This window comes from Budorcas taxicolor, chromosome 5 (assembly GCF_023091745.1).
Source record: "Budorcas taxicolor isolate Tak-1 chromosome 5, Takin1.1, whole genome shotgun sequence".
NCBI lineage: Eukaryota > Metazoa > Chordata > Mammalia > Artiodactyla > Bovidae > Budorcas > Budorcas taxicolor.
Genome location: NC_068914.1, coordinates 40,065,616 through 40,082,529, shown reverse-complemented (window position 1 = coordinate 40,082,529; position 16,914 = coordinate 40,065,616). Strand labels below are relative to the sequence as shown.

General features: G+C 44.1%; 1 protein-coding gene across 6 annotated transcripts in view; it reads right to left on the bottom strand.

The window, feature by feature from the left end:
• Positions 1-16,914, bottom strand: part of SIPA1L2 (signal induced proliferation associated 1 like 2) — a 135,418-nt gene that overhangs the window by 73,269 nt on the left and 45,235 nt on the right. For all 6 annotated transcript variants that reach the window (XR_008199332.1, XM_052639382.1, XM_052639385.1 and 3 more), the window contains exons 5-6: positions 12,706-12,880; positions 7,732-7,835 (exon numbers count right to left, since the gene is read on the bottom strand). Coding sequence is in view for 5 of the 6 variants with exons in the window: in XM_052639382.1 (XP_052495342.1) it covers positions 7,732-7,835; positions 12,706-12,880 (279 nt within the window). In the remaining variant the exon portion in view is untranslated. The remainder of the gene's footprint in view (positions 1-7,731; positions 7,836-12,705; positions 12,881-16,914) is intronic.

Below are 16,914 nucleotides of genomic sequence, written 5' to 3'. Positions count from 1 at the left end.
AGTGGCTTATGCTGTACTTTCCTCAAAACACAGGAATTCTCAGACTGGTGAGAAGATAGGTGGCCAAGGCCACACAGGGGACTCTGTGCCCCTCTTCCCGAGTGACCACCCTCCGGGCCAATCTTGCAGGGTGGTCTGGCGCATTACTGAGTGAAGTGTAGGTAGCTATTCCTACCCATTTCTCTCCCTCCTGAAGGAAGATGTTGGGTCCAATCCCACACTTCACTTCGGGAAGCACAAAATTTAATGCCCAAGTTAAAGGAAAATTTAAGGCTACTTATTTTGATAACATGCCAGTCTGCTTTTGTGTCTTTTTAAACATATTCTTTTGCTTCGTAAAATGGGCTGTGCTGACGCTTAGAGTCGTGTCTGACTTTACGACCCCATGGACTGTAGCCCGCCAGGCTCCTCTGTCCATGGGATTCTCCTAGGAACACTGGAGTAGGTTGCCATGTCCTCCTCCAGGGGATCTTCCCGACCCAGGGATGGAACCCTCACCTCTTACATCTCCTGGAATGGTAGGCGGATTGTTACCACTAAAAATGTATTCTTATGCTTTGTAAAATGGGCTAGAAATATTTTTTAAATTCTGGTTAATTTAACCATGATCACAGAATGCATTTTGTAGAAAAAGTCGGGGTGGGGAACACAGAGATTCATTAAGAAGAGGAAAATAACATCTCAAGCTCTTTGTAGAGAATAGTGCAAGAAAATGAACACCTGGCCCATTAACAGGATACCTGAGTCTCTTCAGAGACTAAAGTAATACATCTGACAAGTTCTCAGAAACATTACTCATTGTCGGACATTAAATAACCTAAGTAATAGGTTATTTATATAACTTATTACTTATACAGGTAAGGATTTCTTATGTAAAGGTAAGGGTTCTCTTTTGTAGTTAGTTGTATCCTGTTGTAACTGGTCAATGAAACTCTGTAGAATGGACTCCCGAAGTGGAAGGGAAAGGGCGTGGCAGCCTGCACAGACCACAGTGGTCCACACAGGAAGGCAAGCTGCTAGTCACTAAGAGGTCCCTGACACTATTTCAGGAATTAAGAAATGATGACGTCTTCTAGGCCTTTCTAGACATAAGAAGCTCCTAACACTTGTTCGGCACCAAGACTGCCAACTTAGTGTCTTCAACGGAAAAAGTGAGTTAATAAATATTATATTAGATTTGCATAGTCAGTTCTGCTAAATTCCCAACATTGGATTCAAGCTGTGAGATAGGAATAAGCTCTTGTTATGACAAGGGAAGTGAAAATATGATTCTTCACCCAATTGCATGATGAAAAAGCATATAGATGCTACAGAAATAGCAACACGTGGGTTCAAATTTCCAATTCCTTAAACAAATTTCAGAGTTTCACAGGTCCAGTTTTAACCTGGTGCAACAACCAGAAGCAAGTGAAAGCAAGCAATTCCCAGGCAATCTCGTATACATCAAGAATGGCATAAGGTTGAACCTGGTGAGATCTACTAGCCTCTGTCCAAATAGGTTCATCTGTTACATTCTTATTTAAAAAACCTAGCAAGATAGGAAAACAAAGCAAAACAAAACACGCTACACCTAATTTTGGAAGAAAGGGGAGAAGAGGCTACACCTATATAAGAAAGAGAAAGTAGGTGAGATGTGGTTCAGAAAACACCTCTAAACGTCAGTGATGTGAATGCTTAATTTGAAACTGGAGAAGGCAGATCTCCAGAGAGACTTTTTTGTCTTAAAAAGCAAACAGGTGAAAATGAGCATGATTTCAAAGAGAAAACTGCATGTTTAATGATTACAAGCTCTGAAATTCAAAGAGATGAGTGCAGAAGTGAGCAAAATATGAAATATATTTCCATTCAAAACAACAATCATAAATTCTGTATCTCAGTCCTTCAGGTGTCTGAGAAAGTCTGGCAGGATGAGCAGGGCTGATGAAGACCGATCTGGCCTGATCCTTCCCACAGTCTGACTGGTCACAACCCCCTTCTAGAGAGCTGCCTGTTGCTAGTCGCTGCAGTAGGCACCTTGTGTTTGCTAACTCTGCTTAGAAAGTGTCTGCCCTTGGGACTTCCCTGGCAGTCCAGTGCCTAAGACTCCGCATTTCCAGTGCAGCTGCGGGTGTGGGGAAGTTCCACCCCCTAGTTGTAAACTAGATCCCACATGCTGCAACTAGAGATCCCACACGCTGTAATGAAACTGAGGACTCCTCATGCTGCAACTTAGACCCAGTGCCACCAAATGTTTTTCTTAGAAGTGTCTCCTCTTTATATGCAGGGCTAGCTTCTCCTCCTCCAGAGACTCCCTTAATTTTGCACAGTGCACACAGAACATACACACCACACATGCATGCAAGCATTGCCCTCACCCATATACTCTATACTCAATAAAGCACACACCAGTGGTTAGAACTTCACTTTCGTTTTTAAGAGACATCTATAGAGCTTCCTGTATAATGAAACGGAAAAAGTGAACATGAAATAGTAGTCTGAGTAATAAGGTAGAGAGGGAAAACTCACACACGTTACCACATCAATACAGAGGATCTATACTTAAAGAAGGAAAACCTTGCCTTTTCACTTCCACAGAAAAGTGACCACAATTAACCACTCTGATCTCAGATGAGCAAGAAGATACCAAATTTAATCACCACTTCAAAGATGCATTTGCTGATTCACCATATAACGAATGTAAAAATATTACATACAATATTTTAACAATGACAAGAATAAATGTACAAACCAGTTAAGCAAAGCTGAATATTCTGGAAATGGAGAAACAAACCATGAATGTGGATTTTTAATGATTTAATAACAAAGTGAAGATAAGAAAGGATTATGAAGATACAACTATTTCTCTTCTGAAAATGAGTAGTGCCAGCCTACTCAAAAAGCAGTAATTCTTACTGTGTAAGTATATATCCCTTTTTCTGGCCTGGGAATAAAGCTAATCATGAAAAGCTGAATAAGCACCTTATGCTTCCAAAATAGTCTAGATGCCTATTTATAGGTGAATCCAAGAGCAGTCAGGACCTGCTTGTATAGAACTTAATGCAGTGGAACTTAATGAAGAACTTAATGAAGCTGAATGGTTCCTCAGCTTCCCTGGTGGCTCAGACAGTAAAGAAATCTGCCCGCAATGCAGGAGACCTGGGTTCGATCCCTGGGTTGGGAAGATCTCTGGAGGAGGAAATGGCAACTCATTCCAGCACTGTTGCCTGGAGAATTCCATGGACAGAGGAGCCTGGCAGGCTACAGACCATGGGGTCACGAAAGAGCAGGGCACGACTGAGCGACTAACACTTTCATTTCACTTCCTCAGCCTACCAATGAGGGACTTAGAAGTACGTACACAAACTGACCATTTGCCCAAGTTATATGGTGAAGGGGTTCCAGCCTAAGAAGCTCTGTCCCTATTACTTCTGTAGATGTCAAGTCCATCCCTAGAAAAAGACCAGGATTCTTCAGATGGAATCTCAGAAACCCAGGAGTTTGGTCTTTTTCCTTAGGGACCTCCATGGATCTCAGATACCCCTTCCAAACAGAGCAGTTCTAACATTTAAAAAAAAAAAAAAAAAAAAAAAAAAAAAAAAAAGGAGGCTTACTCTGTGCCAGGACCACGCTACCTTTATCTGTTTTATATACTTAGCTTGAAGAAAAAGGTTTCTCTGCTAAAGTGATGTTTTGAGCTAACTTGTGGGGATCTTTCCACCGATAACACCCCAGGATAGCTTAACTATGGTTTATCTACAGGACAAGTGGGAGGGGAACAAGCACCCAGGGGAGACAGTGCTGGGAAAAGCGGACTGCCTGCCAAACAGACCTGGGGGATTTCACTGAAGAGGGAAAACATTCAGGAACGGGCTTCCTCATCACTTCCCAAGTCTGGCGAGGTTTTCTTTGTAAGAGTCAGACTGAACTCTTCTGCAACTGTGGTGAACTCTCTAAATACTTTTTACTACATCTTGGAATAAGCTTTCAGCTTGATTTATCATAAGAACAAACACAAGAAATTCTATGTGATGTGGACGCGTCTGGACCAGTTAAATAGTCACAGATACCATGGTGTTAATGAGGCTGACGTCAGAGGCACAGCTCACGTACAGACAGTTAACTGTGCTAAGCTGTGGCCTCGAAGAGCAGTCATGAGCCCAGATGGTCATTTCAGACACTTACGCCCTTGGTAGTAACACACTCCATGGGCACAGGGTGGGTGGGTGAGGATTTGGCAAAGCAGCACAACCCACAAGAAAGCTGAAAAGTCCATGTTCCAAAACTGCACAGAGCCATCACTGATCTATGACCAGAATATTCTGATGACAACTTACAATTAGCAAAGTATTAAGTATCAAAGTTAAAATAGTTTTCTGAAATTGTTGATAAATCAGTCCCTCATTTTCTTAGCTATTCAGGCCTTAGCTTTTCATGATAAATCTTTAGGATTGGAAACAGGAAGATGAAATGCAAATTAAGTCATCTGAAATACTTGTCCTCTATTCTCGTAAGTTATAAATTGTAATAACCCCCCAAATTTACTGAGCACAGTCTGTGCCAGGCACTATTTTAAGTGCTTTATACTATTAACTCCTCTGATTCTGTCAACTGAGAAACATTCATTAATTCATTCCACAAATGGGAACTGACGGCTCTCTGCATTCTAGGCATGTCTCTGTATGCATACAATACTCAGGAAAGAGAAGAGGTAAATGTATCTGTCTTCAGCAATAAAGGAAAATAAAGCATAGAAAATTTTTTTGTGACCTAAGATCACAAAGATAGTAGCTAGGAAACGTGGTTCTCAAATTCCTGCTCTTAACGACTATATTTTTCTGCTGAAGCTTTTTGCCAACCTAGGAGGAAGCCTCAAAGACAGCCCTAGAATCACAGAATTCTAACACCAAGAGGAAGATGTTATGTATCATTTTGTCCAGATACACTCACGTGTGTCAATCCTCACATCCAAACCTTTGGAAGGTGTCGCAAACATACAGCATCCTGTCTGTTTGAGCTTGGGTGTAGACTGCTTCCTTCTCAGCACAAGGTTCTAAGCACCCACGACTGGCTACCTAGACCACAACCTCATTACACACCACTGCTGCAGCTAAGTCGCTTCAGTTGTGTCTGACTCTGTGCGACCCTATGGACAGCAGCCCACCAGGCTCCTCCGTCCACAGGATTCTCCAGGCAAGAGTACTGGAGTGGGTTGCCATTTCCTTCTCCATCCTCATTATATAATTATCACATTTCTTGAGAGACTAAGAATCTTTGCCAAGGCCACAAGGTAAGTAACTGGCCACGGTTAAGTTCGGAATGCAAGCCCAATGATTTTTATCCCACACCCTACATTCTCATCCTTTTTACGTGATTACCTATGTTGAATATGTAAATTTCCCAATGAAACACATATAAGATCATACGTACTCCATATATATAAAAGCAACTGAAAAAAGCAAAACAGTTTTTTTTTTAAAATACTCTATCTCTAATCTATCAGCATAACTTATTCAATACCATGGATTCTCACTCAACTTACAAAAGAAAAATGAAAATGGAACCAAATAAGTCTTTAGGCTATAGAGTGTGTGATGTACTGTTTCAGTGCAAGGGACTTTTTTTTTTAAATCTCCCTTTTGGGAAACTGAAAGCACTCATGTATCCCACTCCCCATCCTCTGTGCTTCCATCCACATTTTTGTGTGTAGGACCTTTCAGGGATAGTTTCAGTGAAAGAAAGTCAGGTATAAAGAACTCATAAAACCACCATTTTAATTCCAGTTCAATAAAAATGGGGTAGAGGAATCTAGTATTGAGCTCTGTAAGAGCAAAGTGAAATGAGCTTTGGAATTCCAGAGGCTGCCGCCTGAGAAACAATGGATGGATTCAGTCTGGAGTCCACCAGGGGCTTCTCCGGTGGCCCTATGGTTAATGCAGGGATGGGGGCTGGGTCCTTGATCTGGGAACTAAGACCCCACATGCAATGGGGCAACTAAGCCCACAGGCCATAACTACTGAGCCTGCATGCCACAACCAGAGAGCCAGAGTGCTGCAACAGAAGGTCAAGAGTCCTGTGAGTAGGAGCTGACACAGCCAAGTGAATAAGTAATTTTTCTTAAGTGACTCAGGAGACTGGGGAGCTGGCAGGACCTTGGGGTTCAAACGCTCCGTAAGTGGGGTTCAAAGGCACTCGTTATATTTCTACTAATGTGCTGACAAGTTCTCTGGGTTTGAGTTAAGCCCTATGAAATTTCTGAGCAGCAACTCACCCTGAATTTAATTACTGGATGATTCGTAAGTATCTGCAGGACAACTGCATGGTCTAAACTGAGCTTCTTAATAAGAGTCCCATGGACTGCAAGGAGATCCAACCAGTCCATTCTAAAGGAGATCAGTCCTGGGTGTTCTTTGGAAGGAATGACGCTAAAGCTGAAACTCCAGTACTTTGGCCACCTCATGTGAAGAGTTGACTCATTGGAAAAGACTCTGATGCTGGGAGGGATTGAGGGCAGGAGGAGAAGGGGACGACAGAGGATGAGATGGCTGGATGGTATCACCGACTCGATAGACATGAGTTTGAGTGAACTCTGGGAGGTTGGTGATGGACAGGGAGGCCTGGCGTGCTGCAGTTCATGGGGTCGCAAAGAGTCGGACACGACTGAGCAACTGAACTGAACTGAACTGAACTGAATATCTAGTGAGTCCACATGGCATTATTCCAAATAAACGTTTTAAGAGCTAGAAATCTCTTAGTTTACAATATATGTATACAAATTCATACACGTGATCTAGGGATTATATCTCCATCTCATAAAAACACACAGACATGTGATCAAAAGATAGATCCTCTGAAGGTAGTGGGCAGAGCTCAGATTACTAGAAAACCCTGTAGAATATACAAGATGGACAAGGAGCTGAGGTCAAGTGTTAGGAAGAAAAAACCCATCTAGCAATTACTACAAGATGAAGAATAAACAGGAGCTGCAGCCCCGAACGGGACAAACGAGGCTTGGGGCCGGGGACCTCCTTCTCCTCCTGGCTGTGAGATCTAAGGTGGTTCTTGCCACCTGGGACAGGACAAGTAGCCTCTTCGGAAAGAAGCATCCTTTGACTACTTTCATGGAATTTCACAAGCACTCAGAAAACACATAAAAAGAAAGGCCAGTTCTCTGCAACAATTAAGTTTCATTCATTTGACAAATACTTACTGAACAACTACCATGCAGTCTTTGGTGCTTTAATTTAGAGCAAAGGAGTGCAGTTAAGTGACATCAGGAAAACAAAGGTTTCTTAAGCATGAAAACAAACTTTGCTTTAACTCTGGGTTTGCCCCCAAATATAATCAAACTCCTAAAATTAAAGAATGCCACAAGTGAGTTATAACATACTTTCTTACAGTAACTTATCTACCCACATGCAGATATCAAAGTTCAGGTTACATTTATCGACTTTTTTTGCAAATTGTAATTAATACGGTTGACACTGGTTCCCATTAAGGTTTTGCTTGGCAAGCAATTCAGGTGAGTGTGGGAGAGTATTTAAGTTTTGTAAGAAAAAAGTGCAATGAAACTTGTGCAGTAATAATCACTTTAAACCCAAAATGCTTCCCAATGATAAGTCAAAGATTATTAATGTCATTTAAGGAAAAAAAACAAAAAACCCTAGCAATTCTTTGCAAACTCTGAACACACTAATACCACCAAAGAGCTGCCCTTGGATTGGCACGTGCTGCGGAAGTAGCGGGAGGCTGTACCTGCTGCCGGTTGTTCGGTGTGTGGGGGAGCATGGTGCACACGTGGAACATGAGCTCGTAGTCTTTGTACGTCGTGTACAGGGAGTGCGTTCCTGTAGAATCAGCTGAAAACAAAGATTAATTACAAGAACAAGTCAGGCCACTGCAGATTAGCAATTCAACACTTAGAAGGTCATTATCACAAAAGGCAATTCAACTGAAAGGAGGAACAGGCGGCCCAACTATAAAGGAGCAGTGTCTCCGTGGCAGCCCCGCTGCTCTCACACCAGGCACTGTTCCCACCACTTTCCAGCCCATGGTAGCCGCCTGGGTTTTCTTCATTTGCTCTCACACGTGCTTTCTACTGAGCACATGGCTTCCCCTCTCTTCTCTTCTGCCTTCCTGCCTTCCCAGGGCTGATGAGCCACATGGGAGAGATGCTTCAGCCACGAGGGGTACAGGTCAAGAGAAGAGGAGGAGGTATGGTTTGGCGCAGGTCTGGGTGCAATGATTAGATGGGGCTGAGCTAGTCAGAAGCTGTCCTTGTCCCATATTGCCCGTGTGTGTATGTGTGTTTACAGTTAATTCCTGGGCACTTGACCCTCCAGAACTCAGAAAAATTAAACAGGATTGACTTCGTATGGAAATATGGACAAAAGATATTAAGGATTTCTTTCCAGAATCATGGAACTAATTTTCTTTTCAACAGGCAATGTGACGATGCAGTCATATGATTAAGACCAAGGAGAATGAATGAGATCTCTTACTGTATATTATGCACTGACACGTGTTAAAAAACGATGACATCTGAATCCCTGTTAATCATACAGCTATTCATCTTTTCAAAAGCAGAGCGATTCTTTGCAAATTCAAGACCCATCTGTATCATCAACAGATTACCTCACTGAGAATTTCAGACACCAAGCCAACACGGTGACTACGAAACATCTAAGTAATGATTTTAGGATGGGGTTTTCAACCACCTTGCATACAGATAAAGATAAAAAGATAAACAGAAATTAAGAGGTAAACAGTTCTTACTGTCTTTCTCAATCCTTGAGCTGTATCTATTTTTCCACCTTTTAAAGAACAAGGAACAATACCATTCAATATTATTTAAAATGAAGTTTATTCCATTGGGTTTACTGGGAAAACTCTAAATAGTTACCTAGGGCTAACTCTCTCTTTTTTTTTTAATCTGAAATTTAAAACTTTTTACTTTAAAAACATTAAAACACTTAATCTTCATGAGCATTTATTATTTTCATTCTAAATCATGTAATATTTTATTTCCAGCATTTATATACCATTCAGAAATAGTCCTGAAAATACTTTAGAAAAAAAATATACAGTTTTGCACTGAAAAGAAGGCATAGAAGGCAGTTTCATAAGTAAGGGGAGTATGTAGAATGTTTATCTATGGATATTGGTAGATTAACTTGCAGATGGTCAGAGAGCATATTCATCTAATTAGCTGTATACTATCAAGTCCCCAAATAAAGACATTTTCTCTTTTAACTATTCATTAAATGCATATTTTTTATTTTTTCATAGGACTTTTTAGGGAGTAATCCTCCATTTCAACTGTCTTCTCTTAGGATCTTGACAGCAAAAGTGGCTCTGGAAGAGAGCAGGCTGGTCATGAAGGAACGAGGACTGTTCTTTCCATGAAGAAATGACAGTGAAGGTCAGAGGATGAACTAACCCTGCAGGTTCAAGGACTCCCATCGCAACACTTACTCTGATGTTTAAAATTCAGTAAAAGAAGTGCTGACAGATGCTTAAGAGTCCGGTCAGTGGGCTTCAGATTCAGGAAATTGCAATGAAAGAAGAAAAGTGCAATTCTGAGGGGAAGGGGGAGAAATTTTTAAAAATGTGGTCTTAGCTTGTCTATCTCATACTAAAGGATGAATATGCCCATACTAAAGGATGAATTTCAGAAATTAAGCATTTTTAAAGTTTTCATCTCAGCTATCAGTATGGCAATGGAAAAGGTAAACTCACAAGTTTGGTGGGGTTTGCCGCAAATACTTCTACTAAAAAAGAGATAAAGGGTCATCTGTGGCAGTCTTCGGTTTTATCTCTGCACCTAACTAAAGAAAGGTGGCCACAGCCTGGGGTCTGTATTCTACAGCTCAGCAAAGCAACTCAGCAGCTCATGGCCCTTCTGTGCCTACCCCATGTCATTCTGTACTCAAGAGAGAAACGGCTCATTTTAAAGCTGGAGGGGACATCTCAGACACTCTAGCCCAAATACTCTGAATTCTCTTTGTGAATAAAATATGGCCCAGATTTTACTAAGGTCCTGCAGCAGGCACAGTTAAAACGGAAACAGTGGGGGACTTCCCTGGTGGTTCCACTGGTTAGGAATCCACCTTCCAATGCAGGGGACGTGGGTTCAATCCCTGGTTGGAGAACTGAGATCCCACATGCCTCTGGGCAACTAAGCCCACTGGCAACAACTCGAGATGCCCATCTGCCAACCCCACATGCAACAACTAAGACCCAGCGCAGACAAAAATAAATAAATAAACATTAAAAAATTAAACACAATTCTCCTGAACTTAAGATTTTCTTGCCCATTGCATAAAAGGTGTAACTTTCATCTGACCATTCTATGAAACACAACTGTTAGAAAGTTCCTCTAAAGGGAAGACGTGCCATGATTTCTTTGTCTCTCATAGAACACCTTGCTCATAAAAATATGAATCAACATGTCAAAATTTTGTTCTTATTTCCTTGAGCTAACATGATTAGCATGACATCTGTAATGTATTAAAGATATCTCCTAGGTCATAAAAACTCAAAGCTGATGTCAATTCTGTACAAAGGGGAAAAAAATGTATTTGCACTATCTACGCTGTAGTTTTATGCAATGTATACATCAGGAGCTTTTAAAATGTCCCCTCACCCCTCCCACAGCAGAAGGACAGCAGACATGCAGAGCAGCAATGAGCCCATGAAGAATGAGCTCATTCTTCAGGAAGGCATCCCTAAGGGCAGCATGCTTAGCGGTTGTATGGTAGTCTGTAGGTAAGGGGAGCTTGGCAGAGAAAAAAGAAAGAAAATTCAGAAAAGGCCTCAATGAGCTTTCTTAAAAGCAGTGGACACTCACAATAGGTGTCATATATTAGTTTCTAATCTTTACATTTCTGAGGCATGAGCAAACACATTCAACTTGATAGTCAAGCTCCAACCTTGACATGACACACAGGGCCTTGTACGTGAGCCAACTTTTCTCCAGATATTGTGATCTATCCTCTAAGTGTCACTTTCAAAAACAGAAAAACAAATACTGCATATAAGCACGTGTAAATGGAATCTAGAAGAATAGTACTGATGAATCTGTTTGCAGGGAAGGAACGGAGACATAGAGAATGGACTTGTTGACACAGTGAGAAGAGAGGTGAGGACGAACTGATAAAGTAGCACTGTCATATATACACAATGATGTGTGGTCAAGAATCTGCCTGCCAAGCAGGAAACTCAGGTTCAGTCCCTGGGTCAGGAAGATCCCCTGGAGGAGGAAATGGCAACCCACTCCAGTACTCTTGCCTGGAGAATCCCGTGGGCAGAGGAGCCTGGCGGGCTACAGTCCATGGGGTCAAAAACAAGTCAGATACGACTGAGAGCACACGTGTGGACAGACAGCTGCCGGGAAGCTGCTGCACAGCACCGCGAGCTCAACCCTGTCCTCTGCGATGACCTAGAAAGGTGGGACGGGAGGCGCTCAAGCGGTGGGGAGGCTCAACATAGGGATACTTATGGCTGATCCACACTGTCGCATGGCGGAAACCAACACAGCCTTGTAAAGCAATTATCTTCCAGGTAACTTTTTTTTTTTAAACCCCAGAACTGATGACAAGCCAGGCACAGGAAGCGCGGCACCGCTCTGTTGTAGGCACGTGTCGTTGATGGTCGCAAGGTGAGCCCTGGGCCCCAGGGCCTTGGTTCCAATCCTGGCTGACGCTCCCCCAGGACAGGTTCCCACTGACCCCTCCTAGAGGGCTGGATGCCCTCACAGACCCACCTTTTACTCACTCTTCAGTAAAAGGGCAAGCAAATCACTGCTTGACAATAGGCAGAATTTCCCCAAATACACAAAATTACCCTACCTGGTATTTTCAGGTGTGTTGAGAGCAACTAAGTCACAACACAGATCCAAAGGCTGAATATTTAGAGTTTATGAGGACCATAAGGAACAGGATTATCGAAATGGAGAGATAAGACAAATTCACACATAGGAGGGAACCCATAGGTGCCCTGCTTGGGAGAATCTGACTAAGGTCCTTGGAAAACAGGATGTGTCAGCTTTTTAATCAGAGCTTCAGCTCCCCAGGTAATACCATGAGAAAGGCTATGAGCAAGATAAGGCTGCAAGCATGGCCTGCATGGATGTGGAAATATTTAGACGTTTCAGAAATGAATGCAAGGTTTGGTCAAGCTGCAGTGGGACAGGGTGGAACACAGAGGTGAGGCGAGAAGAAAAAAGAACATACTAAAGGATTCTTCACAGAATACTGGGGGATCTCTGCTCTTGTTACAAAGGAAGAAGAATTGACTTTTTGAGATTATGTCAGACACAATGCCCTTGAGAAATGTGCTTTCCTTGCTCATCTGAGTACATGGGTGTGCTTAGTTGCTCAGTCGTGTCCAACTTTGGTTCCCCATGAACTGTAGCCCACCCCGCTCCTCTGTCCATGGAATTCTCCAGGCAAGAATACTGGAGTGGGTAGCCATTCCCTTCTCCAGGGGATTTTCCCAACCCAGGGATTGAACCCAGGTCTCCTGCATTGCAGATGGATACTTTACCACCTGAGCTACCAGGGAAGCCCCCCTGCTCATCTGAGGAAATCACAACTCCATCCCCAGTAAGCCGGCTCAGCCGCTGCTGGGGTCAGGAACAGGAGGGCACAGGACCACTCACTTAGACATCTGCGGTGTGCCTACCTTTGAGGAATTAAATTTGTGCAGACACCCAAGTCTGAAGCTTACTTTTATTGTCCAGCTGAGCTCGATATTTACTAAATCCTTTCAGCCGCACTCTCTGGCCCAGCAGATCAAGGAATTCTTCAAAAGCTGGACCTGCCGTCTCGTTGTTATACATTTCCTCTTCGGTACTCTGGCCAGCTTTGCAGTACAGAATCCCGATCTTGTGCTGAAAGCTCAGCTGAAATGGGGGAGAAAGGTAAATTACTTGGCAAAAAGTATCAGATGTGTACACCTGAAACTAACACAATATTGCAAATCAGCTACGTTGTTAGTCGCTCAGTCTCGTCCGACACAGCCCGCCGGGCTCCTCTGTCCATGGGATTTTTCAGGCAAGAATAGTACAGCAGGTACTATTCCCTTCTCCAGGGGATCTTCCTGACCCATGGAATGAACCAGGGTCTCCCTCATTGCAGGCAGATTCTTTACCGTCTGAGCCACCAGGGAAGCCCATACTCCAATATAAAACATAAAATAAATTTAAAAAATTAAAAAGCATCACACAAGCTAACTTCAGCAAAATTAAAATTATAGGAGCTGAGAATTCTGTTCACAGGAAAGCATGCCAGGACAATTTCCAGAAGCTAAAAAAAGTAATCAACTGTCATTCTGCAAAACCCTACAAATTCATAACAAATCCAGAGACCTGAAAATAACAGCTGGAGAAATGTCAGACAACCTAAGAAATACAGTGAATGGCCTTGCCTACATGGGAGTTTGCAGGTTTCCAAAACAGACAGCTAGGTTCAAACATTTATTTAAAAATAGAGTTGTGGAAACATCTTATACCCTCTGTATAGTAAATAGCATTATCTTCAAAGTTAGAAAGAAAAAAAAAAGCTGTATATTTTCAGAAGTTTTCCCTCTCTGGTTCTTAATGTTTTTTTGTTGTCATTATTTGAACATTCATGGAAATATGAAAGATTGTAATGGAAAAAACAACTCAAATTAAGGTCTGGGGAGGAAAGACTCCCACTGAAAATTGTGATCCATGTATATTGATAGAATAATGTCTTATTTCCACAAAAGTAACTCTGGCTGAGCCATTACAGTCATTTCTACATTTTTGACTATCTTGAAAACATATGCTAAGTATACAATAGACCGTAAAGAACTTTAATAGCAACTGAAGGGTTCCTGCTATGATTCTGTCTCTCTGTCCATCCGTGCCATGATGGAAGCTACCACACTACTTCCTCCTAAGGCAGGGAAGACATGGGATCCACCTTTACAGCTTTTTAATTTTCCCTAAAGAGGAACTACCCATCAAACACAAAAGCAGGGCACTTTATCCTACGAGCAGCAATCTGAGCCTCAAAGACTGACGAATTATCAGCCCTCCCAATTCCCTAAAGGCATCTGTCCACAGCACTGTTCACTTTTATTACCAAACTGTAAAACAGAGCCTTTAATCAAAACTCAGAGCTGACTGTATCAGTAAAATAGGGCAAAATGGTACTAATTTCTCTCGAGTAGCACAGTGATGGCAGCAGTCTCATCCGAGTGACCTATGACACTTACAATCCAAGAAAGGGAAGGATACGTCTGCTAGGCATCTCAGTGGAGGTGCTGCGGCCGCTCAGAGCTGAGCAGGCAGCTGAGCACCGGTACACGTGCTGTGCCCTGACTGAGAGCTACGCGGGAGGGGCGGAGCCAAAGCGATGACTCCCTGTTCACCATCTGACCTGCCCACCTACGGGGATGGCTCCTGGGGCTCGGGGGAGGGAGAGGGAGACAGCACACGGGCCTGATGTTCCTGTCTGCGCAAATCACCCAAATCACACCGTGAGGACACGGCTCCAGGCTCCGAGTGTGGGCCTGTGAGATGCTGGGTTTAAGCTGCTAGCACTACGAACTGTGCTGATTCCCCGGTGGCTCAGACAGTGAAGACTCCGCCAGCAATGCAGGAGACGTGGGTTCAATCCCTGGGTCGGGAAGACCCCCTGGAGGAGGGAATGGCTCCCCACTCCAGTACCCTCGCCTAGAGAATCCCACGGACAGAGGAGCCTGGCAGAGAGCCAGACATGACTGAGCGACTAACATTTACTTACTAGGTCTTTAGTAACATCGAGACAAAACACACTTCCATGCACCCAGGGAGTGAGGAATAGACGTTTCTGATCAACTCAAGTAACGAGACAAAAGAGACACCACATTTATTGCAAAGGGACCATCATCCTAAAAAAAAAATAAGTATAAGACAAACGCCTTGTACTATTTCACTATGAACACTCATTGTTCTGAGTGATTCGGAAGACATTGCAGGACCTTAAAGTACTTTAGGAAACACTTGGGACTGACAAGTGTCACCGCCGATGTGATGACGTTGGTGACTGTCAGAATCTGGGTTAGTTCTCTAGCGTGACCCCCGGACGACTCTCCACCTCCTCAGAGCTGTGATGTTTCGACTTCTCTTCTGCCCTCTCCAGCTGTCTGGCCCCAGCCTTACAGCGAGTCCCCCTGAAATTCTGTGGTGTGATTAGCAGGCGTGCATACCCAGCATCCCCAGGACCACACACTCCCGCACCCCCAGCTCCTCTGCACCCAGCAGGGGTGGCTGCACCGTCAACTGCATCCTAGGAGCTCACTGTCCCAGGGCTGCTCCCCACCCTGCTCACTACTCCCCTGGAGCCCTGTCACCTCCTCCAGCACCACCCCGCCTTCTCCGTGCCCTCCCACACCTGTGGCTTGTCCCAGGGTGCCCCACCATCTCCAGCAGCAACCTCTGGGGAGCAGGCCCGGCGCAAAGCCATCTCTGGTCCCAGGGTTGGGGGCTGGGGTGGCCCCGGTGGCTGAAGCAGGGCCCTCTCTGGACACACATATTTTCTCTCCAGTCCCTACCCTTGTGGACATGATGCTTTTGTGACTCAAGAATAGTTAATAGTGAAAGTCGCTGAGTTTTGTCTGACTGTTTGTGACCCCATGGACTATACAGTTCATGGAATTCTCCAGGCCAGAATACTGGAGTGGAGTGGGTAGCCATTCCCTTCTCCAGGGGATCTTCCCAACGCAGGGATTGAACCCAGGTCTCCTGCATTGCAGGCAGATTCTTTACCAGCTGAGCCATGAGGGAAGCCTCAGCTGAGGTCAAATACCCAGATAACTGAACCCCCTCAGGGCTTCTGCGCTGAGTGCAGGGCTATCCGCTCACATATCCTTTCTTCCAGCTTCCGGACAAACGAGCGTGTCTACATCCCAACTGGGAAGAGGATTCGCCTTTCATCCAAGAAGTCCTGGGCCCATGGATGTGGCTAGGAGAGGCTTCAAAGTCCCCAGGTGTCCTTCCCATCCCCCAGAACTCTGCTCCAGTGGAGATGCCCTCTCACACACACACACACACACACCACTTGGGCCTCCGCCCCCCGACACACACTCACCGGCTTGTCCTCTGTGACCTGTGTGCCAGTAGGAGAGGATGCAAGATGGGACTTTGGAAACATAATTATCTCCAGCGACTGAGAATTAACCAGTGGCCAGTGTAGCGCAAGTCCAATAAAAGAACAGAATGGGACGTTGTGTGGAGGAAGACACAGCTCTCTGTCTCTCAGTAACCTCATGAAATCAACAGCAATGCAATATACGAAGGCTGACCCCTCCCACCCACGGTTTATCAGAAAGCTGGCACGATTCCAAGGGGAGGTCAGGCCTCAGCTCTCCATGAACTAAAACCCCCAACTCTCTTGGAACAAGCTTCGTCTCTAAGGCCTCTACACCTACACTTGAGGTCACCTTTAACCACACCTTCACTCCCACTGACCCTCCTTAACTGTTCTGAAGCGAACTGCACCATGCTCACAGTCCTGGGGGGAACCTCAGGGAACCAGGAACCTCGGGCATCACCACAATCAAAAACTAAAAACACCCACTTGTCAAAACTCTATACTGCTTCCGTGTCCAGGGCTGAACACACAGACCTTGCATAGACAGGCAGACGATCCCCAGCCCCCTGAGAATGGATCAAGACCGCACGCTCTATACCCAAGGCCAGAAACTCTGTAATTATTGACCAGAAAATTTAAAGGAAGGTAGCAAAAGACAAAGTCTCAGAATGGCCTTGAAAATAAATTCAAGTGTGCAGGAAAGTCCTGCCACTGCACTTTCTAAACTCAACCACCTGTTCTAAGTTGTAGTCTCATGTGTTCAGACCGTTTTGATTTCCTTTCAAGCAAACCTGGTGCATGAGTGAACATATATCTGGAGGGGCAGTTGGCTTAA